At 44.4% G+C, this 24,949-nt stretch overlaps 2 protein-coding genes and 1 pseudogene across 2 annotated transcripts in view; all 3 read right to left on the reverse strand.

The window, feature by feature from the left end:
* LOC134436078 (choline transporter-like protein 4) overlaps nt 1–5,627 on the reverse strand; it is a 17,037-nt pseudogene extending 11,410 nt beyond the window's left edge.
* Nucleotides 5,628–8,370: 2,743 nt separating this feature from the next.
* bloc1s4 (biogenesis of lysosomal organelles complex-1, subunit 4, cappuccino) lies at nt 8,371–12,549 on the reverse strand. Its single transcript, XM_063184984.1, has 5 exons — nt 12,070–12,549; nt 11,635–11,706; nt 11,140–11,241; nt 9,284–9,418; nt 8,371–8,520 (listed from the first exon to the last, which is right to left on the reverse strand). The coding sequence occupies exons 1-5, from the start codon at nt 12,367–12,369 to the stop codon at nt 8,392–8,394; spliced, it is 738 nt and encodes a 245-aa protein (XP_063041054.1). The 5' UTR covers nt 12,370–12,549; the 3' UTR covers nt 8,371–8,391.
* Nucleotides 12,550–18,027: 5,478 nt separating this feature from the next.
* pard6gb (par-6 family cell polarity regulator gamma b) overlaps nt 18,028–24,949 on the reverse strand; it is a 61,778-nt gene continuing 54,856 nt past the window's right edge. Inside the window, exons 3-5 of the mRNA XM_063186055.1 lie at nt 22,336–22,616; nt 21,086–21,211; nt 18,028–19,541 (exon numbers count right to left, since the gene is read on the reverse strand). Coding sequence (XP_063042125.1) covers nt 18,627–19,541; nt 21,086–21,211; nt 22,336–22,616 — 1,322 coding nt within the window. The 3' untranslated portion in view covers nt 18,028–18,626. The remainder of the gene's footprint in view (nt 19,542–21,085; nt 21,212–22,335; nt 22,617–24,949) is intronic.

The raw sequence follows: 24,949 nt of genomic DNA on the forward strand, positions 1-24,949 counted from the left end.
AGATGGCCTTTAGATCCGAGGGCAGCAGGTTGGAATCTCATCCCCCACTGTTGCCTCACTTCAGGGCAGTCATGGGTGAGCGGTTAGGGCGTCAGACTTGCATCTCAGAGGTTGCCGGTTCGACTCCCGACCCGCCAGGTTGGTGGGGGGAGTAATCAACCAGTGCTCTCCCCCATCCTCCTCCATGACTGAGGTACCCTGAGCATGGTACCGTCCCACCGCACTTGTGTGCTGTGGAGTGCTGTGTCACAATGAGTTGGAGTTTCCCAATGGGCTTTCACTTCACTTTAGAATAGAACCCACGGCATCCCCCATATTCACTGTCAACAAGCCCAACCGAATTTTCACCAGCATTTAGCAGTTTGCCGGGAGTTCATTTAGAGTCCTGCAATATCAGTGCTTTCATAAAATGTGTGTAAAGAAAGACATAAGGGCACCCTGCTTTCACAAGTGAGAGTAGAGTAGAGTAGAGTAGAGTACAGTAACTTAATTGATCCCTGGGGGGAAATGAAGGTGTCAAGTAGCTTACATAAATACACATAATGCCCACATAGACATGGAGAGTGATTTACCTTGTGCCAGCCTTTATGGCATCAACGGTGTCATTGAACAATGCCTGATCTGTTATGGTGAAGTTGACGGTCTTGTTCAGTAAGACGGAGTTTGTGAGGCAAAAACTTCCCACTGAGGAGGAACACAGAGAGAAAACAGACATGTTTATCTGTGTGTGTGTGTGTGTGTGTGTGTGTGTGTGTGTGTGTGTGTGTGTGTGTGTGTGAGTAACTGTGTGTGTGTGTGTGTGTGTGTGTGTGTGTGTGTGTGTGTGTGTGTGTGTGTGTGTGTGTGTGTGTGTGTGTGTGTGTGTGTGTGTGTGTGTGTGTGAATGCAACTCACCCGTTGTAGATGGGACATAAAAAGATGGACAGAGGTCTTTGTCAAGGATTTCCTGAACAGTCTGAGTTGTAAAAAAACAAAATCAGGAATTAAGAGATCATACAAAACAAAACAAAAATACCTGATTATACCATACCGCAATTAGGGATGCACAATGTCAAAAATTTCGTCCGATATCGATATTGTGGTTTTGGCCGATAACCGATATTAACCAATACCAGTGTTTTTTTTGTTTTGTTTTTTTGAAATGTCAAATATCGGCCGATACCGATACATCTGGCTGATACATCGTGCATCCCTAACCGCAATGTACCATTGACAAACAAAATATACAATGTTGAAAAAATCAATGTGAACTTGGCAACCTTTGGAAACATGTACTGTACTGTACTACTGTGCATTACCAGGTTGGTGGTCTGCAGGTCTACACGGGGGTCGCAGTACTTCTGCTCAAAGTAGTCTTTGGCCAGCGCGTTTGCAGCATATGCTGCATCTGGCAACATCCAGTACTCCGAGGGGCACTCTGTCACACACACCTGTGGCAACACAAACACACACCAGATAACAGAGAGAGGACATGTCAGTGTTAGGGATGGCTAAAATTGAAAAAACTCTTAACCGGCTACTGAGACTCATTAACCGGTGGTTAACCAGTTAACCGGTAATCTTAAATTATACAACGTTCGCGTGCCTGATATGCACAGCACTGATTTTTAAATTTTTTATTTTTCACATAAGGCTTTTTTTTGCTGCGCAGACAGGACCTCCCATGCCGAGCCACTGTTGCCAGATGGAAAATGCTGAATTATCGTACTAAAATTCAAAATATCATTTTTTGGGGGTTTTTGGGAGGAAATTATTATTATAATTATTATTATTACAACCGGTTAAAGTTGATCCGGTCGACTATCGGCTAAACGGTTACCGGTTAACATCCCTAGTTAGTGTGTGTGTAGTCTCGGTGTTTCCCTGAGAGAAAACAATGATGTCAACCGACACAGAGTGGCCCTGCCGTGGCCTAACGGTAGGGCACTCGTTCACTACGTGGCCGACTCCGGTTCGATTCCGGCCCGGGACTCCTTTGCCGACCCTTCCCCGTCTCTCTCTCCCAAAACATTTCCTGTCTTTCTCTCAAACTGTCCTGTCACTAATAAAATCTGAAAGATTAACAAAAATCTTTTTTTAAAACCATGAAGTAAACATTTTAAAGGACCAGTTCAGTCAATTTCTATATGCTGTTGTATTGCTCACGCTACCCTTGACTTGTCAGTATCCAGTGATGCCACATTTTTTGGCTAAGCCCTTTCTGAGATATGAGCTATTCTAATGGGGGCAGCGTTTGTTTACATTTAAAAAAAATTAACATAAGCCTACTCCAAATATTTTCCCAAAAGATATCGCTGTTTGCTAGTTGTCTACTGATGTTGTATAACCTTTCGGATGTTTTTGGGAATAAATAAAAATGTTTTTTTTTTCAAATGTAAACAAAGCGCTGCCCCCATTACAATGACCAAGATCTCGGTAAAGGCTGAAGAAGAAGAAAAAAACTCAGGTACTGACAAGTCCAGGGTAGTGTGAGCATTACAGCTGCATGTTGAAATTGACTGAACTGGTCCTTTAAAGGGACATTGTGCAGGAAATGGTCAAAAAGTGTACTGCAACTATGCTGCTCATTGAAACTGGGCTGCCAATTGCCAAATTTGATCTTTACATGAAAGTTTTCTAAGTAATAAATATATTTTCTAGCATGGTCCAAGTAGAGTAATTTTTGCAGCTAAAAATGGCGGACCATGGAGAAGATCCCCCTTTTCGTATATGAAAAGTGCAATTTTCCCAGTCATAATGAATACTTAGAATTTGATGGTGGTGGTAAGTATTCATGAAAAAGGTAACATTAGTGAATGGGTAGCATGAATTCTGGAAATAAACAGCTAAAAACCTCACACAGTGTCCCTTTAACAGCGGCAACGGTCGAAGGATCTGGAAGGCTGCAAACAGGTACCTGAGTGGTGGGACACTGGGCTCCGTTCAAGAGGGCCGCTACAGGGTTGGTCGCGGCGTCACACTTGGAGAGGTCAACCAGGAAAACATAGGGCTTCAGTCTAGTTAGGGACAACAACAAAGCATCCTGTCACTTCCCTTCAAATCATTTCTGACAGTGTGACACTGACATAAATAAAATAATAAGACTGGGGTATGGAGGCAAAAGTTATAAATCCAATGGACTAAGGTCGATAGGAGATTAAAAAAGATACTCAAACATTTTTTTCAATATTTCATAGAGCTTTTTGGGCCCTAATTACTGATGTAATTACAACAATAACCATGCATTCATGTGATCTGGGAATTATGGTAACACTGACATGGGATTGGGAAGGACACATTAACGCACCCCTTGTGGTATTTTACACTGGAAAACTTGTTGAAAGATTTCATAAACAAGTTTCCAAGACTGGAAAATATCTACTTCTAAGAGCACATGAATGCACAATAATAGGCCTACATGATCTGATCATACATAGTTTATAGTCTACACCACCAGCTATTCCACTGTACCTACTGGGCTAGATAGGCTACACATACGAGTCTTCCAGGTTACTTCTAATTTCATTTTATACACCTCTGATTTGGTTACGTACTTGTTGATTCCGGCCCCACAGTGCGCGCCTGTGGAGTTTCGGGCATACAGGATGTTGCGTGGGTCCCCCAGAAGCCATGCTAGAGGGAGCACAGTCATAACAGACGTGGAGTTAGTATTATTAACTCAACTGCATTTAGTATTTAAGTATTTGAAGAGTTCAGATGCAAAACCCCCTAACTCCATTTCTGAAGACCTGCACTTCTATATTTTTTAGAGAACCCCGTTGTTGGTTTGGTTTACATTCATGTACTTGATAATACATATAAATAGTTATATTACATGAATACAATTTAAAAAATATGCAATTTTGATAGCTTTGTAATAAAGATTATTTTCTGAAAAGGCACTTAGGGGGGTTTGCATCTGAACTCTTCATTTAGTAATGTGTTTAGTGTATTTCTAATCCAGATAACATTGAGAAGGTCCACACTTCCTAATACACATTAGCATGAAATACCAGTCACTGTACCACACTGCTCATACTATAGTATACAGTATAACACAGTAGCCTACAAATTAGCAAGATGCTATGACATTAGAAAATATGTTCAGGTTTTACCTGTCACTCCGAGGGCCATGTAAGAACTTAGGACCACCAGGAACAGCAGGAAACAGATGAGATCTGTGCAACCCCTTTTGACACAAGGAAAGAGTTGACACTGACTCATTGACACGAGTGGAAATGCAGAATCATGGAGACTGCACTTACACAGAGATATATGATATAGTTGGCTTAGCTTATGTTTGCAATGCAGACTGCACTTACACAGAGACATATGATATAGTTGGCTTAGCTTATGTTTGCAATGCAGACTGCACTTACACAGAGATATATGATATAATTGGCTAAGCTTATGTTTGCAATCCATGCATACAAAAGCATGGCTTCATAGGCTACACATTGCTGCTGCACGCGCACATGCACAGTTACACACACACACACACACACACACACACACACACACACACACACACACACACACACACAGAGAGAGAGAGAGAGAGAGAGAGAGAGAGAGAGAGAGAGAGAGAGAGAGAGAGAGAGAGAGAGAGAGAGAGAGAGAGAGAGAGAGAGAGATATGGGGGACATCAGTTCTCACCTTTGCAATACTGGGCCATTGAAATTGGGCTCATATGGTCCCACTATATGTACTTGGGCTAAAAAAAATGCAGATATTCATTAGAATTATTCTTAGACATGGTTATAGGCCATACAATAATCAATGAATAAATGCATCAATGCAAATAATATTTTAGGGTGGATCAATCTTTCACCAGCACATGCGCACTGCTGACAGGCAGGTGGGAGGATATGACTTAGAGATGGGATTTATGGCTCTTTTATGGGATCCGGATCTTAGTGGCTCGTTCGTTTCAAAGAGCCGTTCAAAAAACTGGCTCTTTTGGCTCTTTTTAAAATTATTTATTCAGTGTTTAGAATGTAATATTTTGACTCCACCTCTGGGTAATTTTGTCAAAACAACAACTGATTATTCTCCTGCTTCTAAAGACTGTTTTTGCCACTCTTTAAGGCAAACCATTGTGTTTTTTCCCAAATTTAATTACTCACGTCGAGGTCACGTGCTTAAAATTAATGAAAAATGAACGAAAATGCGGCAGAGTGGCTCCCCCAGCTGTGATCCGGTTCCCATCGTTCACTTCTGGGAGCCGTTCAAAAGAACCGGCTCGTTCATGAACGACACAACTCTAATATGACTTGATACCCTATAGGCCTACAGTACGGGCTAAACATGAAACTTTCTTTGATCTATTAACAGGCGTCCTTAGCAAGCATTCTTTACCATTATCATCATTTAAATAGGACAGGTTTCCATCACGTAGGCATGGCTATAAGCCAATACACATAAGCCAGCCTATACAGGTTATAGGCGTTTATTTAGCCTAAACTAAATATGCATTGCAGAGAAAAGGCTAACCCGCTTCATCCTATATCCAAAAGACGTCAAATTGTTGTTTGCAACTTACACTTTGACTTTTCTTTCTTTTTATCCATCTGTCCTTCGGTACTGAAACATCTAACAAGACATGAGATGTTCAGCGCCGTCGCATTCAAGCACAGCACGATAAAATTGACACCAGCCTGCAAACCAAATTATGATATCAGCAATTTGGGGTTATTATGACGTCAGGGCTACTGGATTTTGAAATGTCGACGTCGATGCGTAAAAAGAAATCGATGACGCGTGGTCATGGAGATGTTCGAAGGTCGGGTGCATCGTTGGCAGGATTCCATTCACCAGACCATTATTATTATGGGAGGATTTCACATCCGTTTGGGTGAAATCCATGAATGAATTGTGTGGAAGTAAGGCCTACTTCTGCCGATTTAAATGTAAATAAAGATATACTTTATCTGTACTTTCAGTGTCTGTAGGCCTGCCATAAAGTAAATTGCTCAAGAACTGCCAAACAGTACGTATGATGCTCTTGGCTTGTTGTGACACACAGCTGCCGGAGAGGGGGCTGAAGAGGTGGCCTACATTTGCATCCCCACTTTTGGGCTCCCTAAATTAGGCTTTTTCAACTTTTAGACAAAAATGAGTGAAGTGAAGCAGCAGTGAAATTGTTAAGAAATGTAAAGAAAAAAAATGCACCACCACTTTAAAACTTATTCTGGCGCCCTCAGTGTAGCCCAGCCCAGGGATGGACAACTGGAGGCCGGGGGCCACATGCGGCCCGCCTCCTCAGTCCTCACTTAATGCGGCCCATAAATAAAACAGTAGCCCTAATAATGAAAAAAAAAAAGACCATATGTTCTTAAAACGACTACTGGATCAATCTGTAATCAATAATTATACTGTTGGGTAATAGAGCATTGTGTATAGAGTATTATATTCCTTCCAAACAATATGGGCAAGTCAGTCAGCAACCCACGGCACCTCCATCTCTGCAAATTGGAATCAGATCTGTGGTCATATGACCCTCCGATGGTGGCGATGAAAAAAACGTGGCCCTCCGATGGTGCCGATGAAAAAAACGTGGCCCTCCGATGGTGCCGATGAAAAAAACGTGGCCCTCCTCATCTTAACAATGCCCATACCTGGTGTAGCCTACTGCATCAGACAGAGTCGACCACGTGTTAAAAACAACCGTCTTTAATAAATGTTATGTTGTTATTACAGATGACAAATACAAGTATAAACAAAATGTGTGTAAGATCATATTGTCCGTAGGCTACTGGAAAAATCAACAGAAACATACTCAGTAGCATTTTGGTCATTTGTGGATGCATAGCAAATTTAACAAATGGAAGAAAAAAAAAGAATCTACCAAATTATGTGACATCATTCAAACAGAAGTGCATCAATCTAAGAAAAGAGAAGTACTATTAATATTTAAATTCTTGTATAAATCTATTTACAGCAGTTGATATGCAGTATCAATATAACATCAGACATTCAACATTAACTTACCAGCAGACAAAAGACAAAAAAAGGACAATTAAACAGAAAAGAGGCACTTGGACATCAATCTTCCTATTTTAAATAATAATAATAATAATAATAATAATAATAATAATAATAATAGTTTGGCTACAGACTTGTACTTGTTCAAAGACTAGATGAAACATACAATAAAACGTTCATATTAAACGTTCAGGCATGGGTCCATATTGCTCTAGATTCTGGAGCACCACGAGTGTGTGTGTGTGTATGTGTGTGTGTGTGTGTGTGTGTGTGTGTGTGTGTGTGTGTGTGTGTGTGTGTCTGTGCATGTGTGTGTCTGTCTGTCTGTGTGTGTGTGTGTGTGTTTCCACAGTAGAGTTTCATACAGTGTGCGCCTCTTAATATCCATCCTCCAGTTGCCTCCTCTATCCTCTGTCCTCATACCTCAAAGCTCCATTGAGGGAGGAATCAGAGAGAGAGTCCAGGGAGGGGATGGTGGAAGCAAGCTAGCAAGAAGAAAATAACCATGACGCACCGCAGCCTCACATCTCCATCCTCTCCACTCCCTCCCTCGTCTCAGCTTTTGTCCTTTCGCCTTTTCTCATACTGAAGCGTCGTAGCCTGTATGTGTGTATTTGAAAGCAGTTTGAGTAAACTGTATAGTTGTGATATTGTGCTATGTAAATACATACTGTATTGTACTGTATTCTATCGTAGCCTAGTGCAGTGTTTCCCAGCCTTTTTTGGCCTCACGTACCCCTTAGGTTGTTTCGCCACACTGCCCCCTACAGTATGCTCGTGTACTACAAGTGGTGCACATATAGTACGTCCGGTTGGGAAACACCGGCCTGGTGAACTAGATCAACCGTACAGGCAGAAAATGTTTGTTTGTTTTTTTTGCCTGGAAGGTTATCTGGTCTCGCACCATAGGGGATACTCATAGCAACGCAGTTTGAACACCAACCGTTGGTTCCACACAGGGTGTGCGATTTGTATGGGGGGATTGTCCCCTCTTCTAGTTTTGATATCGCCATTTTTTCTACAAGATTTTAATCACAGTGTAATTCCATTGATACTGCTTGAAATCTGAAACATGTCCGCCCTTCTGGTTTCCTGACAAATCGCACTCTGGTTCCACAGGTTTGCCTACGGAGAGAGCTCAGCCCAGACAATCCATTTCATTTCTTGCCCGGCTAGAAACATCGTTTCATCAACTCAAGCATCCGGGAAACCAGAGGAAGCAACTGGAGGAAGGACATTGAGATGAGATTTAGACCGCGTGCTGTGTGTGTGTGTGTGTGTGTGTGTGAGAGAGAGAGTGTTGTCTCCTCTCTACTACAGAAGCCCCTAGACCCCTAGACTGTTAGTTGTCGGGGCGTCTAGTCTACTGTAAGGGTGATGGGAGGGGATGATGCTGCTCGATCGGTCGGTTGGTCGGGTTGATTGGTCCTACACTCCGGCGCCGGAACCTGAACCGGGCCCGGGCCCGTCCGTGTGTGGAGGGAAGTAGTCGTCAGTGCGGAAGACAGCAGGCAGCTCGTGGTGGTGATGCGGGGGTCTCCGGGGGCTCGACGGCTTCTGCAGGGGAGGGGGCAGGGGCAGGGGCAGGGGCAACAGAGAGCCGAGGAGAAACAGAGGAGTCAAAAACACACACACGCCCCAGGCTCTGAATTAACTTAGGTAAGTAAAGCAAAGAGCAATACATTTCTCTCCACTTGAGCCATCGCGAGCACAGAGCAGACTTTCTAACCCAATACTGCCGAACTGTACACCACTGTGTGTTTCTCTATAGCCCTCCACTCACACTGCTGAAGGGAGGGAAGATTGTGAATTGTTTAGCACAATTATTTGTCTCTAAAATAAATATTGTCTAAAAAAATCGTGATATCAATATTGACTGAAATAATCAGGATATTGATTTTTCATAATTTCTCATAATCGAGCAGCCCTAGCTTTTGGGGCCTTTATTATGACAGGGCAGTGTGAGAGGAGACAGGAAATGAGCAGGAGAGAGATTATGATGTTGATTTTTAGATGCATCCCTATAAGAGGGTATGTCCGTCTGTCGTTCCGTCTAAACACATTCTTTAAATTGGCCAAAAACAGTCTTTGCCGCCATTTTTCCGCGTTACTCTCTTCATATTTGTGCTTTTCTTCTACTACCGGATCGTGATAATAAGCAACGAGTGGACGCATCTATCTCCGCCTGTCGGACTTGTTCTCATAATCGAGCAACCCTACTCCACCACGCCTCACCTGCAAGAACCCGCGCACTCCTTTGCATTGGGTAGGTGGGTTTGCTTCATCTTACTCAACTAGAAAAGTCTCCACCAGGCCTCACCTGCAGGAACCCGGGGACGCTCATGGTCCGGAACATCTTCTTGAAGGCTCCTGGTATGGTGGCCACCTCCCCTTCCGCCTGGGTCACGCGATCCTCCATCACCGTCACGTTAGCACCGACCATCTTCACAAACGACTGGCAGACAGACAGACAACACACACACACGCACACGCAGACGCACACACACACACACACGCATGTGCAGGCGCACACACACACAAACGCACGCGCAGGCGCGCGCACACACACGGTTTGAATTATTACCATTTTACATGTGAGGCATAAATGCAATTTCTTTGTGTGCAGAGTGCAGTGTTCAGTTGTGTGCTGTGGAGTGCTGTGTCACAATGACAACGGAGGTTTAAGTTTCCCAGTTAGGCTTTCACTTCCCTTTCACTTCCCTTTATCTTAATACCACATTTGCATTGTTCCCTTTTCATGTTTGTAAAACACATTGGGTTACCTTATTGTGTATGAAATGGGCTACATGAATAAATAATATGACTTGAATTGACTTGACTTGAATTAGCAGATCTATAGTACATTTAAAGGGACACTGTGCAGGAAATGGTCAAAAAAGGTACTGCAACTATGCTGCTGATTGAAACCGGACTGCCTTTTGCTAAATTTGATCTTTACATGAAAGTTTACTAAGTAATAAACTAATAACTAGTATGGTCCAAGTACAGTCATTTTTGCAGCTAAAAGCGGCTATTTCTGGAAATTCAAAATGGCGGACCATGGAGAAGATCCCCCTTTTCATGTATGAAAAGTGCAATTTTTCCAGTCATAATGAATGCTTAGAATTTGATGGTGGTGGTAAGCATTCAGGTAACATTAGTGAATGGGCAGCATGAATTCTGGAAATAAACAACTAAAAATCTCACACAGTGTCCCTTTAAAGGCAGAAAAGGCATTTCTCCAAGGAGTGTACTAAGAAGCTGGTTCAGGAGTAAAGCAGGTGAAGTTAAAAGGTAAATCATCTAATAGAAGAGCCTGCAGTCCTCATTTTCTTAAGAAAATGTCAGTGCAATATATCAAATTAAATAATATCCAATTAAATGATATCAAATTAAATTATACATCAAGCTCTTCTATTAGATGATTTATCTCTTAACTTAACCTGGTTTACTCCTGAACCAACTTCTTCGTACAGGCCCACAATAAGATAAGATAAGACAAGATAAGATAAGACTTTGATGTTTGTTTACACAGAAATTGGTCTTGCATTACACTACACACAATCCACAAATGAAGACATTAAAACACATAAAAACACAACATGGGACAGAGTAAGTCATTAGGGCAGCACAGTCAAATAATGATCCTGGGGTGTGAAATATTAATATTGCATGAAATGAGCTATGCAGTGAGTAATATTGCAGTAAGTATGCACTCCATGAAAATGAGTATGAGGACTATTTTGTTGTCCTTGGGTTGAGCAGGCAGTCATGGGTAAGCAGCTAGGGCATCAGATTTGTAGCCCAAAGGTTGCCGGTTCAACTCCCGACCCACCAGGTTGATGGTGGGAGTACCGGTAATTAACCAGTGCTCTCCCCCATCCTCCTCCATGACTGAGGAACCCTGAGCCTGGTACCGTCCTGCCGCACTGCTCCCTTGGGGTGCCATTGAGGGCGTCCCCTTTGCAAGGGTGTAGCATAAATACAATTTCATTGTGTGCAGTGTTCACTTGTGTGCTGTGAAGTGCTGTGTCACAATGACAATGGGGGTTGGAGTATTTATTTTCATAGAAAATGAGTGAGAAAAGAGTGTTAATTGAGAGAGAAATGAGTGTTAATTGACTAAGAGTGCGACTGATGCAGAACACTTTGATTCTAAATTGAACGCATTCTTACTTCCAACTTGTCAATCTTCCTGTAGATCTGCCTCATCTCCTCCGATTTCTTGTGGATCTGAGGTAGGTTCTCGTTGACGATTTGGGAGGTATCATTGCGGATCTAGAGAAAAGAGGTGGCACAAAGGTGGAGTGTCAATCCCTAACTCTACCTCTAGATTGTGTGACCACATAATAACTTCATATTATGTTGGTTTTCAGAAGTAAAGAGAAGAACGATAACATTAAAAATTATCAAAATGCAATCTATTTAAGACTCACTAAGCCCCACAGTCTATTTAACAAAACATTGATTGAAATGAACAGGTAGGACTTCACATGCAATGTCAGTAGGTTATACGCCTACTACAGCATGGTATGAATGGAATGACTACATTATAGCCTAAATGTATAATGATATTAGTTTAGCCCCATTTCCAGTGCATAGGCTACATAGAGAAACATAAAATGCAAACAAACGTGTGCTGTTTCACAAGTTAAGATGCTATTTATTTACCATATCAAGCATTCCCACAAACTCATCCACTCTTGTGAGCATTTCTTCCAGGCTCTTTTCCAAGTTGAGGATCTGCAGACGACAGAAAGTTATTAAATATGGCATGGGACTGTTGTTTACTAGGAGGTGAAAGTCCAGACTCGGGCGCACATTCAACCTAGACGGATTTGGAGAAGTATGTTCATTCATATGGAACACACAGATATAGTGTGCTAATGAAAAAACACGAGACAAGCATTCTCCACGATGGTAAGGTTAACAAAAGAGGCACTGTATCTTCATGGCCACTCAAACTGTCACGTCGTACAAGTTAGAGAAGAGGCACACTGACAGAGACTGATAGCCAACCATTAGCTGTCATGTGTTCAAAGTTATGAGACATGTTTAATTGGTTTGTTTTCGAAAACGTATTCGTGTTGTTCTTCCGATTCCTACCTCGTCACCTGCAGTAGCTCTGATGTACGTGGAGTAATTTTGAGCGGTTTGTCTCAAGACTTCGTCGTCCACAGACTCCAATTCTAGCGTGTTCTCCGCAGAGTTGAAGCTCGGGCTCTGGGACACTGCGACGCCGAAGCTGGGGCTTTGGGAGACGGTTCCGCTGCTAAGGGCCTCGCTGACCATGGACAAACTGCTGGCGCTCTGCGAGACGATGCCGCTGTCTCGGCTGATCTCCGCGCTGGACTCCTCCAAGGGAGACAGCACGCCAATCCTGTCGAAACGGTGGGCTTGTGCCATACTCCCACTATTTCTTCACTATACGTTTTTTATTCCCATATGAAAATGATTGTGATTCTCCTGTGCCAGTGTTTTGTGTCTGACAATCACATGATGACAGTGGCTGAAGGGACTCAAACAATGCGGTTGCAAAAACGCGTTTCGAAATTGGGCGAGTCCAGCAGAGGTCGCCAAAGCGTGGTTTCCTGCACCATCTCTTATGTTAGAGGAGACTGAAACTTAACTTTTACAATGACAGGCTTGATATTGCCTGATACAGCCCTAGAGTTCATTGAATGTTAACATTTTGAAAAACAGGTATAAGGTTCAAGTCCAGACTGTCCATTATTTTTCATGGAAATAGCTGTTTGGCCAATAGTATAACCACTCAGTGGCGGAACAATTGCACATAGGGCCCCAGGGCAAAACACTTATCGGGCCCCCTATATGGCCTGACAAGATCACAATTGGGCCCCCACCACCAATAGAGTGCCCTGGGCCCAGGGGCAAATGCCCTGCTCGCCCTCCCTATAGCTCCGGCCCTGTAACCACTGCACTGTATGGTTCAGCAGTGGTGTCCAAAGAAACTCAAGAGAAAGAACAATCTCTTGGGGGGGAATGCATTGGCCACGGTGTAGTACGGGGGCGTTGCCTGAGGACACGAGTGGATGGAAAATTAACTCCCTTGCGCATGGTCATTGGTCAGTGGGTGCGATGGATGCCATTTTCGTACTCCCTTGCACATGGTCAGTGGGGGCGATACCATGATGGATAATTTGTGGCCAAGTAACGGCAGCTGTTGGTCAGCAGTAATTGCTGGGGGTAATTAAGGACAGCTGTCCTATGACCTGTTCACGCTATTCACGCTGTCCTATGACCTGTTCCACAGTGAATAACATTTCCGTACTCTCCTCGCCATCATTTCCTACTACGCTGTTATGACGTGAGTAAGCCCTCTTGTCTCAAGCCTCTTTGGTGGTGTCCCATGTGTGTAAATGGCTCCATGTATGTAGCCAGAGTAGTGCAGTCCGGGGTAGCGTCTGCTCTAAAAACGGGTTCAAAACAGATTTGCTCTTGACTTCATTCTGCATTGTTCGTTCTTCATTGGCCGCCCGCTTGGAAGCTTGTGTTTTCAGTAGGCCTATGTGGTCCGCAAACAGAAACGTTTGCTCACCCCTGTACGCACACACACACACACACACACACACACACACTAGAAGCCAGACAGAGTGAAAACACACTTGTTGGAGCTGTGCAGTGTCAGCAGCAGCAGCTGGTTGCCAGATGAAGGCTGAAGGAGCTGTGCTGCTCAGGGACACATTATATGAAAGTGAGAAGTGAAAGCCAACTGGGAAACTCCAACTCCCATTGTCATTGTGACACAGCACTCCACAGCACACAAGTGAACACTGCACACTGCACATAACGAAATTGCATTTATGCCTCACCCGTGCAAGGGGGCAGCCCTCAGTGGCGCCCCATGGGGAGCAGTGCGGTGGGACGGTACCATGCTCAGGGTACCTCAGTCATGGAGGAGGATGGGGGGAGAGCACTGGTTGATTACTCCCCCCACCAACCTGGCGGGTCGGGAGTCGAACCGGCAACCTCTGGGATGCAAGTCTGACGCCCTAACCGCTCACCCATGACTGTCCTAAAAATAAAATTATATGAACAGTGTTGGGCAACTTACTCAAAAACTGTAATGCATTACTGATTAGTGGTGTCAACAATGATCGATTTCGGCGATGCAATCCAATGCGGGGCATGGATGATCCAGAATCGATCCGGCAATTTTTTTAAGTTTCAATTACTTCCATGTATATTTCGGGAGCAAATGAATGTTTAATTAAATAAAAGCACTTCAAAACATTGCAAGACTGATACAGACTGATACAGAAAACAGCCAATAAATTGTTGCTCAGTATCTGACTACTTGTATTGCCTCATCATGACTGATTAAACATTTGCTTTGCTTTCAGTAGAAATGTAAGTCATTGCAATGCATTGTAGAATTGAATCGGATCGCATAGAATCGAATCGAAACCTCCCGAATCGTGATCGAATCGGATCATGAGGGCAGTGTCGATCCACACCACTATTACTGATTACATTTTACAGTCTTTTCAAAACAATCCCTTACATTACAATATTACTATATTTAAAATGTAAGGCATTACACTACTTTTGCATTACTTTTACTTACTATTGCCAAAATAACTGTAGGCCTAAATATGGATCTGGCAAATTATTATTAAGATTCTGCTCACAGTATTTAAAGCATTAAATGGACTTGCCCCTAGTTATATCTCTGACATGCTCTCTTTTTATGCCCCTGCTCGAGCTCTCAGGTCCACTGATGCCAAGCTGCTAAGGACCCCCACCCCCCCGCAAAAGAAGATCGGCGACGCCGCGTTTGCCTGCTATGCGCCCAAGAGATGGAACGCCCTCCCCATCGAGATCCGATCAGCCACCTCCGTCGACTCCTTCAAGAAGCAGCTGAAGACCCACCTCTTCATCCTTGCCAACTCCTAGCTGCCAAGGCGTCATAGTGTCCCAGCTGCCGCAGCGCCCTTACTACTCGCAACCAGCCCTGGCAGGGGGCTCCCCTAGGTGGCCGCTGGTCTCTGCCTGAGGTTTCTTCCTGACTATAGGGTTTTTTTTCTCAGACCTCACTGAGCTTTTTTCCCCCCCTTACAAACTATGAAGCGAAAGCGAAAGGGAGTTTTTCCTCACCCCTGATGCCACCAGGGGCCGCACCTGAGCGCCCAATCTCTGTGTGACTATCTATGACTTATGATAGGCCCAGCCACTATGGACCTTACGCATCTAAGAATCCTGGTCCTAACCTACGTTGACCTTATGACTCTACAATCTCTGTCTATCTCTTCTTCCTCTGCCTTCCTGCTATTTCTGCCTCTCCTCTATACCTCTCCTTTTAAATCCATCTCTAATAATGTTTTTTTTCCCATTTGTTAAGCACTTTGAGTTACATGCCTTGTATGACACAGTGCTATACAAATACAATTATTATTATTATTATTATTATTATTACAGTGTAAATCAAGCTCATGAGTCATGACCTCCCATCCAGGAGGTGTTTTGGTAGCAAGACTTAAAAATAACCAGGTTCAGGAAACGCTTATTTCTGACCCACCACACTGAATACTACTCAAATTCAGGACATTGTAATGCATTGTAACTTAGGTTAGATTTTTGCCCTAGAATACCTTACATTACTGCATTACAGCAGAAAGTAATGCATTACAGTAATTAATTATTTTTGTAATGCATTACTGCCCAACACTGATTATGACTACATGTGCCCCAGGGACAGATAGCAAAAATAAATAGATATCCACATGCGTGTAAGCAGCACCTAAATAGTAATGACTTGTTTCCTACAGTCAGGTGCACCTCTGCTTTATTTATCTAGAGACGTCCTGTAGTTTTAAGTAAATCTTACACACACATCCTCCAGGAAGTATGAGAACAATAATAAGCCTCAGAAGAAAAAGTTATCTTTTTTTTTTACACAATTTATTCACAACTTAAAAAGCATATAAACAGACGTGAACAGAAATAGACATCATCCTGACATTCCAGTAAGAGAATTTAAGACATCTTTGCAATAAATAATAACAATGTATTGAGTACTACTTGATGCAAGAAAGCTGGCCAAATATTGATCTGGATTGCATTTCTCAAAATCATAGTTGTTAGCAGTCAGCAACTTGGGTAGTCGTCAATGGGAAATTGCATTGCAACTAACAAAGTATCTAACGTAAATAGCAACTATGGTTTTGAGAAATGCTCCCCTGAATTGAGCTGAACAACAACAGCAGCAGACCTTTGCTGATGTGTCCAGCAGGTGGCACTACATCACAATACCAATCAGCCAACAATGCATCATGGGGGTGCCAAATTCCTCCAGGAAAAGCAGAATGGTCACCAGGTCACTACTGCCCCAGCAACGCCACTCACAGTGGCCCACTGAGAAACTACTAAAATCTGACATGCACATCAGAGATATTGTCAAGAGTATGATCCAAAATGTCTGAATCAAAACCCCTCTCAACGATACAAGCTTGTGACTCTTTGTGTTCTTGTCGTTCTACAATACTGCTCATTTTTTCATATTCCACAGGTACAGATCATTCAAATTCTCCCTTTGTTATGTTTTTTTAAAAGTCACATGATTTTGTAATTGCAATATTATTTAGAAAAACAAAAACAGTAAACCAAATGCTGTCGACCACCACTGAAAATAAGTCAAGAGTGACGTCACATCCTTTGAGCGTGTTATTGGTGGTCAGGTAGCCTAGCATGCTATATCCCAATACGTATCCTGATAGGCCTATATTATGTATCCCAATAGGCCTTTTATATGTGAAGAGACCGCTCAGGAGGATTCGTTTCCACAGAGGTGACAGTATTCTATTCTGTGCGTTGGGTTTCTGGTAACATTGCGATGGACAGAATGGCCTTTTGTGAGTTTTCCCTACGACGTCATTATTATTGTTTTCTGTGCTTTAGGTTTTTGAAGATATTAAAATATACCGCACAAAGAGGAGGGTACCTTTAAAAAAAAAAAGACAACAAAACAAAACAAAAACACAGAGCATGTTGGCTGAAGACACGGGCAAAACACTAAAAAAAACCTTAAGGCACAGTATTATTATCGAGAGGGAACATAAATCTCCCAAATTGTCATTTCTGAACGTGTGGATCACTTATTTACACAATCAAGACGAGTCTTCAAATAAAATAAAATAGTGGCGAAATCCATTGAAGTGTATCCCAGATTAAGATGAACAGTGGGTGCATCCCAATATGCAACCTTGCCTCCTCCACTTGTGCTTGTCTCCTCGCCCAGCCTCCTGGCCCCTCCTCCGTGGAGAAAACGATAAAGTTTCCCAGCTGTCAGCCTAGCCACAACAACTTTTGAGGGACTGTTTTTCATTCACCATCCCAATTGCAATCGAGAAAAAAGACTCTACAATTGAGCTTTTGCAAGATATTGAAATATAATGCTGTTGTCAGTGATGTCATCATGACGAGAAGCGAGTGGAGGAGGCAAGTGGAGGAGGCAAGGTCACATATTGGGATGCACCCAGTGTATACATTTCTAAAAATGTTTAGCAAGCCCAAGGTTAGACTTGACCTTGTTTCAATGGGCAAACAATATGTCAATAAGGATTAACGGTCTGGTCATAGATTTCTTTGTGAAACTGGCAAGGACTCAAATACATGAATCGAATCAAAACAAATACCACAAAAACATAACGCTTCCAGAAAATAAAACAGCTCTACTTTGGTCCTGTTTCATAGATTTTTGAACATAGATTTTTGCAGAGGAAAGAGAACAGGGGTGCATTTCTGGGAAGCGAAGTTATTAGCAGTTAGCAACTTGGGTGGTTGCCAATGGGAAATTGCATTGCAACCAACAAAGTAGCTCACGTAGTTAGCAATTAAGCTTTCCAGAAATGCACCCCAGAACAGAGATATCCATCAGTGATATTTGTTACGTGGCCTGACATGCAACTCAGGTGTCAGTGGTGGGCCAAACGGACAAACAAACAAAAGAAATGAAAACAAAACAAAACAAAACAAAACACCTTGAAACGATGTTGCCATTTCATGATTATTAAGTAGTATCTTTTAAATTACTCCTTTTATATAAAAAATATTTTTTTTCTCCCATTGTTGTATTTGGAATTGTATCGAGAAAGTTCCCAGCTACAGCAACATGATCTTGCAACAGTCTCTGGGATATTAGGGGAGTGTTTGTGTGTGTGTGTGTGTGTGTGTGTGTGTGTGTGTATGTGTGTGTGTGTGTGTGTGTGTGTGTGTGTGTGTGTGTGTGTGTGTGTGTGTGTGTGTGTGTGTGTACGCATGTATGCCATTGTGTTTATGGCTGCATGTACAAAAAAGAGAGAGCGAGACAGACAGACAGACAAATAAACAGACAGACAGACAGAAAAGAAAATCACACTAACACTCACAGTCAGTCACTTGTAGAGGAGTGGTGAAGGAGAGGCAACACCCCCACCCCCACCTCCACCAGTTCTACGGTCCTGGGGTCCGTTTCTCGAAAGCGTCTTTGCTATCGTCGTTAGCAAAGTCCTTCGTAAGAGCGACTCAACTCTCTCTCGACAGCGACGCTCACCACTAAATCCAAGGGAACGGTAAGACGGTCTTAAGACGGTCTTAAGACGGTCTTAAGACTGTTAGCAACGACAAGAATCGAGAAACGGACGTCCTGGTCTAGCGAGCCCTTATTATAGTGTGATGACGGTGCCGTCCTCCTCCACCCCGCCCTTGGGCAGCGCCAGGCTGTGGCGCGGATCCGTGCGCAGCGAGCTCAGGATCTTGTGCAGGCTACCGCTGCTGTGGCGCAGGCCTGGCATGGCGGGCATGGGCGTGGCCTGGGCATGGCTGGGGGTGGCGTAGTGGCTGTAGCTGTGGCTGTGGCTGTGGCTGTGTTGGTGTTGGTAGCCCTGGTGGTGTTGGCCGTGGCCCTGCAGGCTGAGTTCGCGCTGCAGCTGGTAGCCGAGGCTGGCGGCGTGCGCCGTGCCGTTGAGGCTGGGCTGCGAGTGGAAGGAGGCCGTGGAGATGACGGAGGGGGGGCGCGAGAGGGGCCGCGAGGGGGGGTTGGGCGGGTTGCTGCTGGGCGGGGGAGGGGGAGGGGGAGGGGGTGGGGGTACGGCCGGTGCGTGCGAGGAGGGTGGTGGGGCTGAGCTGTGGGGCGTGTACGAGAGCTGGGTGGAGGTGGGCTGAGGCTGCTGCTGCTGCTTCTGGTGGTGATGTAGACGCGTGGAGGCGTTGGACGTGACGGACGTGACGGACGTGACAGACTTAACGGAGGCGTTGGAGCGTCTCGACGGCCGCTTGATGCTGCTCTCGATCACGATGTCCGACTCCTCGTCGCTCTCCAGGTCGTCCAAGCCGTAGCTGCCGCGTGTACTGCCACCGCCGCCGCTGATGACAGGCGAGGACGCGGCGCCGCTGCCGTGGTGATGGTTGCCGGGCAACAGGGCGGGGTAGCCCCCCAGGGAGCCGGCGCTGGCACTGCTGTCGGTGCTTTGGCCCGAGCTGCCCGAGATGCGACTCGCACGCACCACGTTGTTACGCTGGTTCACCGGCTTCACCGTCACGATGAGGTTGTGGCTGTTGGCGATCATCATGTCCGTCACCTGAGGTAGTTGAGCAGATTAGAGAGCATTCAATTGAGCATTCAATTTGCTATAAAAGCATGAAATTTGGCAAAAAATACTGTCTAGTGGTAATTTTTTGGAGAGAAAAAAAAAACAATGGCCACGCAAAAAATATATGGTGGCCATTTTTCATGATGGCAGCCACTGCAATTAAATAGTTAGTGTAAAAAAATGAATGCTTTCCTAAGAGTGATGTTCAAGATGGTTCATGTTTATTCACATCTTCATTGTAAATTGTGCAAGGTTAAAATGTTTTTTTGTTTATATATCCACAGCAATGTATTTGTTATTGTCCTGACTTAATTGTTTAATCCTTGTATGTCATTTTAAACTTTTTGATGTTGATGTTGAAGTTTTTGATGATCTTTAGTTGAATAGTGTACCCCAGGAAGAATAGCCACTACTCAATAATAAAGAAATCGGGATCCAAGAAATAATGAAAAATGAAAATAAAGTCAGCACACCAAGCTTCCGTTTTTCCAACATGTCATCATGCATTGAGTATAGATGACACGCTGATTTGAACCGACTATTGCGTGTGTCCAATATGCCTTTACAAGATAAAGCGTGCTCCACAACGCCCTGTGACAGGTTAGGTATCGGGATGGTTTTGATTTAGGCACAATTTAGCTCGAAATTCGCCTAATGTCGTGGTTCTTGACTAAAGTAAAGCAGCAGAAACATTCCCTTACTGACAGGCTAGGTTTAGGAATGGTTTTAGTAAGGGCACAGCAAAGCATATTTGCATTTAGTAACAGAAATGCGCTGTGGCAAAACAAAATCACCGACACGGCGGGAAAACTGTGTAAACCTCGTCACATGTCAAAAGTGCATGACAGCGCTTTAAGTTGTGTTGAGGAGCACGCTTTAACTTCAAAAGGCGTCGCACCAACACGCTGAATGCACTATAGTGCTATAGTGTGCGATAAATACGCTAAACCATGACAGCCTGGTTTCTCTTATTTTAATGTGACCCGTCTGATGAAGAGCATGCTGCCCGAAACATTACATTAAAATGAGAGAAACGGGAGCCTGGTGCGCTGACTTTATTTTCATTTTTCATGGTACTTTGCTAGTCCTGCACCCATTTTTGAGACGAAATGTGCATGTTTTTTTTTTCTTTGTTAAAGGGACACTGTGTGAGATTTTTAGTTGTTTATTTCCAGAATTCATGCTGCCCATTCACTAATGTTACCTTTTTCATGAATACTTACCACCAGCATCAAATTCTAAGTATTCATTATGACTGGAAAAATTGCACTTTTCATACATGAAAAGGGGGACCTTCTCCATGGTCCGCCATTTTAAATTTCCAAAAATAGCCATTTTTAGCTGCAAAAATTACTGTACTTGGACCATACTAGAAAATATTTGTTTATTACTTAGTAAACTTTCATGAACAGGTCAAATTTGGCAATAGGCAGCCCAATTTCAATAAGCAGCATAGTTGCAGTACCTTTTTTGACCATTTCCTGCACAGTTCCCCTTTAAACTTAACCCAAGAAATAACCAAATAAACGCACCTGGTCCAGGGTCTTGCCGGTCACCTCGATGCCGTTGACCTCCAGCACCTCATCGTTCACCGCCAGCAGCCCCGTGCTCTCAGCCAGGCCGCCCGGCACCAGCCGCGAGATGAAGATACCCGGCACCTGGAGGAGGAGAGAGAGAGAGAGAGAGAGAGAGAGAGAGAGAGAGAGAGAGAGAGAGAGAGAGAGAGAGAGAGAGAGAGAGAGAGAGAGAGAGATGTAACAACACTTTATTAGACAATCAAGCCATTTGAGCCACCCACATATGGGTTTGCATGTTCATGAGCATGGAGACCCAGGTTCGAGACCGGCCTGGGTCATACCCAACCCTACACTGTTCATTTCCTGTCTCCTCTCACACGGTCCTTTCAAAATAAAAGGCCCCAAAACATAATTAGGGGAAAGAGAGAACGAGAGAGAGAGAGAGAGGGAGGGAGAGAGAGAGAGCGAGAGAGAGAGAGCGAGAGAGAGAGCGAGAGAGAAAGAGAGAGAGGGAGAGAGAGAGAGAGTGTGTGTGTGTGGGGGGGATCTTTATCCTACAGATTCTCAAGCAACAATATGAATACATTTTTTTTTTTTTTTTTTTAAACCTGAGAAACAAGACACAAGTGCAACCTGAATAGTTGTCAAAATGTCAAATTCAATACTCATATAAAATACTTCAGTACAACACTAAATAAAGTACTTCAAAGTCCTACTGCATTAGTTAAAAGAAACTCCCGCACACTGACCATTTCGCTGTTCTTTCTTTAATAAACGACGTTTCGGTACTAGACCTTCATCAGGATTGCCTGATGAAGGTCTAGTACCGAAACGTCGTTTATTAAAGAAAGAACAGCGAAATGGTCAGTGTGCGGGAGTTTCTTTAAACTATTGCTGAGTGACCCATGGTGCCATCTCCGACGCACCTGCCAGCTGAGGTGTGCGGAAAAAAAGCCGAAGTTTAAAGTACTACTTCAATGAAATGTAGTAAAATGTATAAAAAACAATAAAATAATTGCATTTTAATTAGACAGTATAATATAATATCATATAATATAGTAGAATTGAATATAATAATAAAAATATATATATCAAGAAGTAAAAATGTATCATGGGATGGGGGGTTGGCTGGGATTGTTTTGTTGTTCCTTGTGTGTAAAACTACAACAAAATACGAAGGAATATGTGGTATATTGAAATGTTGTATTGTCCATTTCCTTCAATAAACATTATTCTTAAAAAAAAGAAGTAAATGTATATCCAACCTTCTCCAGTCCGTGGGGCGTGACGCGGACGCTGGTCCCGTCACGGATGTAGAATCCAAGTGGCTTGTCGGAGCCGTGGCGGTAGAGGCGGACGCGGCGATGCGACTCGGGCAGCAGGTCCACGTCGATGATGGAGGAGACGGGACGGAAGTCCTGCGGCATTCCGATGCGGATCTGTGGTCGCTTGGCAGCGCGGAGGTTCAGGTCGTTACGCAGCGTCACCACCGCCTTCTTCTTACGCGTCAGCGTGCTGTTGCCGAAGTTGCTGTAGTCCACCTCTTCTGCAGGAGAGAGAGAGAGAGAGAGAGAGAGAGAGAGAGAGAGAGAGAGAGAGAGAGAGAGAGAGAAAAGGTGTTAAAGAAACATGCCAAAGTTGCATGTAAGCCATCTCTTCTGCAAAGGACACGGCAGAGAGAGAGAGAGAGAGAGAGAGAGAGAGAGAGAGAGAGAGAGAGAGAGAGAGAGAGAGAGGGTTTGATAATGACCTTGCGCTCCGTGTCTTCAGGGGTTAAGAGGTTAATGTAACTGGGCCGTGTCCACCAGGTGGCTGTCAGTTAGTTCCACTCGCCGATTTCTCACACATTTTTGTCATGTCAGGCCATTTTTGTCAGTCTCGCCCGCCTACTCTGGACCTAGCCTCGACTGGATTTTTTTGCCTATACAGTATTTGATGGGATAATTGAGATGGTGACAGGAAGCGAGTGAGAGAGAGCGAGAGAGAGATGGGGAAGGATTGGCAAATGACCTGGCCGGAATGGAACCCGGGTCGCCGGGCCGGCGTAGTAACCCAGCGCACTACCAGAGAGAGTAGAGAGAGAGAGGTTCCATTGGCCCATTGTTTCCAGGTTATATTATTTGGGGGGGAAATCCCCCTGTAGGCAGACCTAGGCAGAACTGAGGACTGTTCTATTCAATGCTAGGAGCATTATGACACGCCCCTTTAGGCAGACCGGAACCTGGTCATGTTAGGTGCCCATAGCAACCTATTACACTGGCATATCTCTATACTTAAAGAATCTCTGGCACTACAGTATCGCTAGGCCACGGCACAGCAAGGCCCCTACTTGCCTCTTTAAATGGGCTTCTGAATTTCATCAAAGGCGCCTGACCACAGACATTCTTAGCCTGGGTCGAGGCCCAGCCTCAGCAGCCTGCCATATGATTAAAGAGAGAGAGAGGGAGAGAGAGAGCGAGAGAGGAGAGAGGAGAGAGAGAGAGAGAGAGCGAGAGAGAGAGAGAGAGAGAGAGAGAGAGAGAGAGAGAGAGAGAGACTAAGAAAGAGCAAGAGAGAGAGAGAGGCTAAGAGAAAGAGACAGAGAGAAAAGAGGCAAGAGAGAGAGAGAGAGAGAGAGAGAGAGAGAGGGAGAGAGTGTGAGAGAGAGAGAGAGAGAGAGAGAGAGAGAGAGAGAGAGAGAGAGAGAGAGAGAGAGAGAGAGAGAGAGAGCAGAAAGAGAGAGAGAGAGAGAGAGAGGGAGAGCAAGAGAGAGAGAGAGGCTAAGAGAGAGAGAGAGAGAGAGAGAGAGAGAGAGAGAGAGAGAGAGAGGAGAGAGGAGAGAGGAGAGAGGGAGAGAGAGAGAGAGAGAGAGGGAGGGAGAGAGAGACTGGCGTGGCGTATGATTGGTTTGATTCAAGACAGCAGGGCTTTTTTTTACAGGCCTCTGGAATTTAAGCCACTGCTGCAACTTCTGATGGAAAATACACAGAGGGAGGGAGGGAGAGAGAGAGAGAGAGAGAGAGAGAGAGAGAGAGAGAGAGAGAGAGAGAGAGAGAGAGAGAGATAGAGAGAGGGAGGGAGGGAGAGAGAGAGAGAGAGAGAGAGAGAGAGAGAGAGAGAGAAAGAAAGCGAGAGAGTGATAGAGCGAATGAAAGAGAGAGAGAGAGAGTGCGAAAGAAGAGAGAGTGAAAGAGAGAGTGATAGAGTGAATGAAAGAGAGCGAGAGAAAGGAGGAGGAGCCACTATTTCCTCATTACAGTCGGTACCCCAATAACACTCATTAAAAACTAGTGGGTGGAACTTGCACACACACGCATGCACACACACACACACACCACTGCCACACACACACACACCACTGCCACACACACACACACACACACCACTGCCACACACACACACACACACACCACTGCCACACACACACACACACACACACACACACACACACACACACACACACACACACACACCACTGCCACACACACACACACACACACACACACCACTGCCACACACACCACTGCCACACACACACACACACACACCACTGCCACACACACACACACACACACACACACACACACACACACACACACACACACACGCACACGCACACGCACACGCACACGCACACGCACACGCACACACACAAGCCTGACCTCCCTCCCCTCCAACAAAACAGCTCACACCCTCTTCAACATTTCAGACGCACACAGTCACAAAAATAAAACCTTAGAAAAACAAGTGGAGAGTTCAGCAACGGAGCAGAGACCAACAGGGACGTGATGGCATTCACCCCTTTCCTTTCTTACACAACGCTGCCAGATTGGGTTGGGCTGGGCAGAGCTGTGCCGTGCTGTGCTGTGCAGCTGTGCTGCAATGTGCTATGCAGCTGTG

This window comes from Engraulis encrasicolus, chromosome 20 (assembly GCF_034702125.1).
Source record: "Engraulis encrasicolus isolate BLACKSEA-1 chromosome 20, IST_EnEncr_1.0, whole genome shotgun sequence".
NCBI classification, from domain to species: Eukaryota; Metazoa; Chordata; class Actinopteri; order Clupeiformes; family Engraulidae; genus Engraulis; species Engraulis encrasicolus.

What these genes read in the sequence shown, in the direction of transcription:
- bloc1s4 (XM_063184984.1), bottom strand. Translation starts at nt 12,369, where the DNA reads ATGGCACAAGCCCACCGTTTCGACAGGATTGGCGTGCTGTCTCCCTTG. An exon ending in GAGCTACTGCAGGTGACGAG is followed by an intron (nt 11,707 to 12,069) that starts GTAGGAATCGGA and finishes TGTCGTCTGCAG; the next exon opens with ATCCTCAACTTGGAAAAGAG. An exon ending in TTGTGGGAATGCTTGATATG is followed by an intron (nt 11,242 to 11,634) that starts GTAAATAAATAG and finishes TCTTTTCTCTAG; the next exon opens with ATCCGCAATGATACCTCCCA.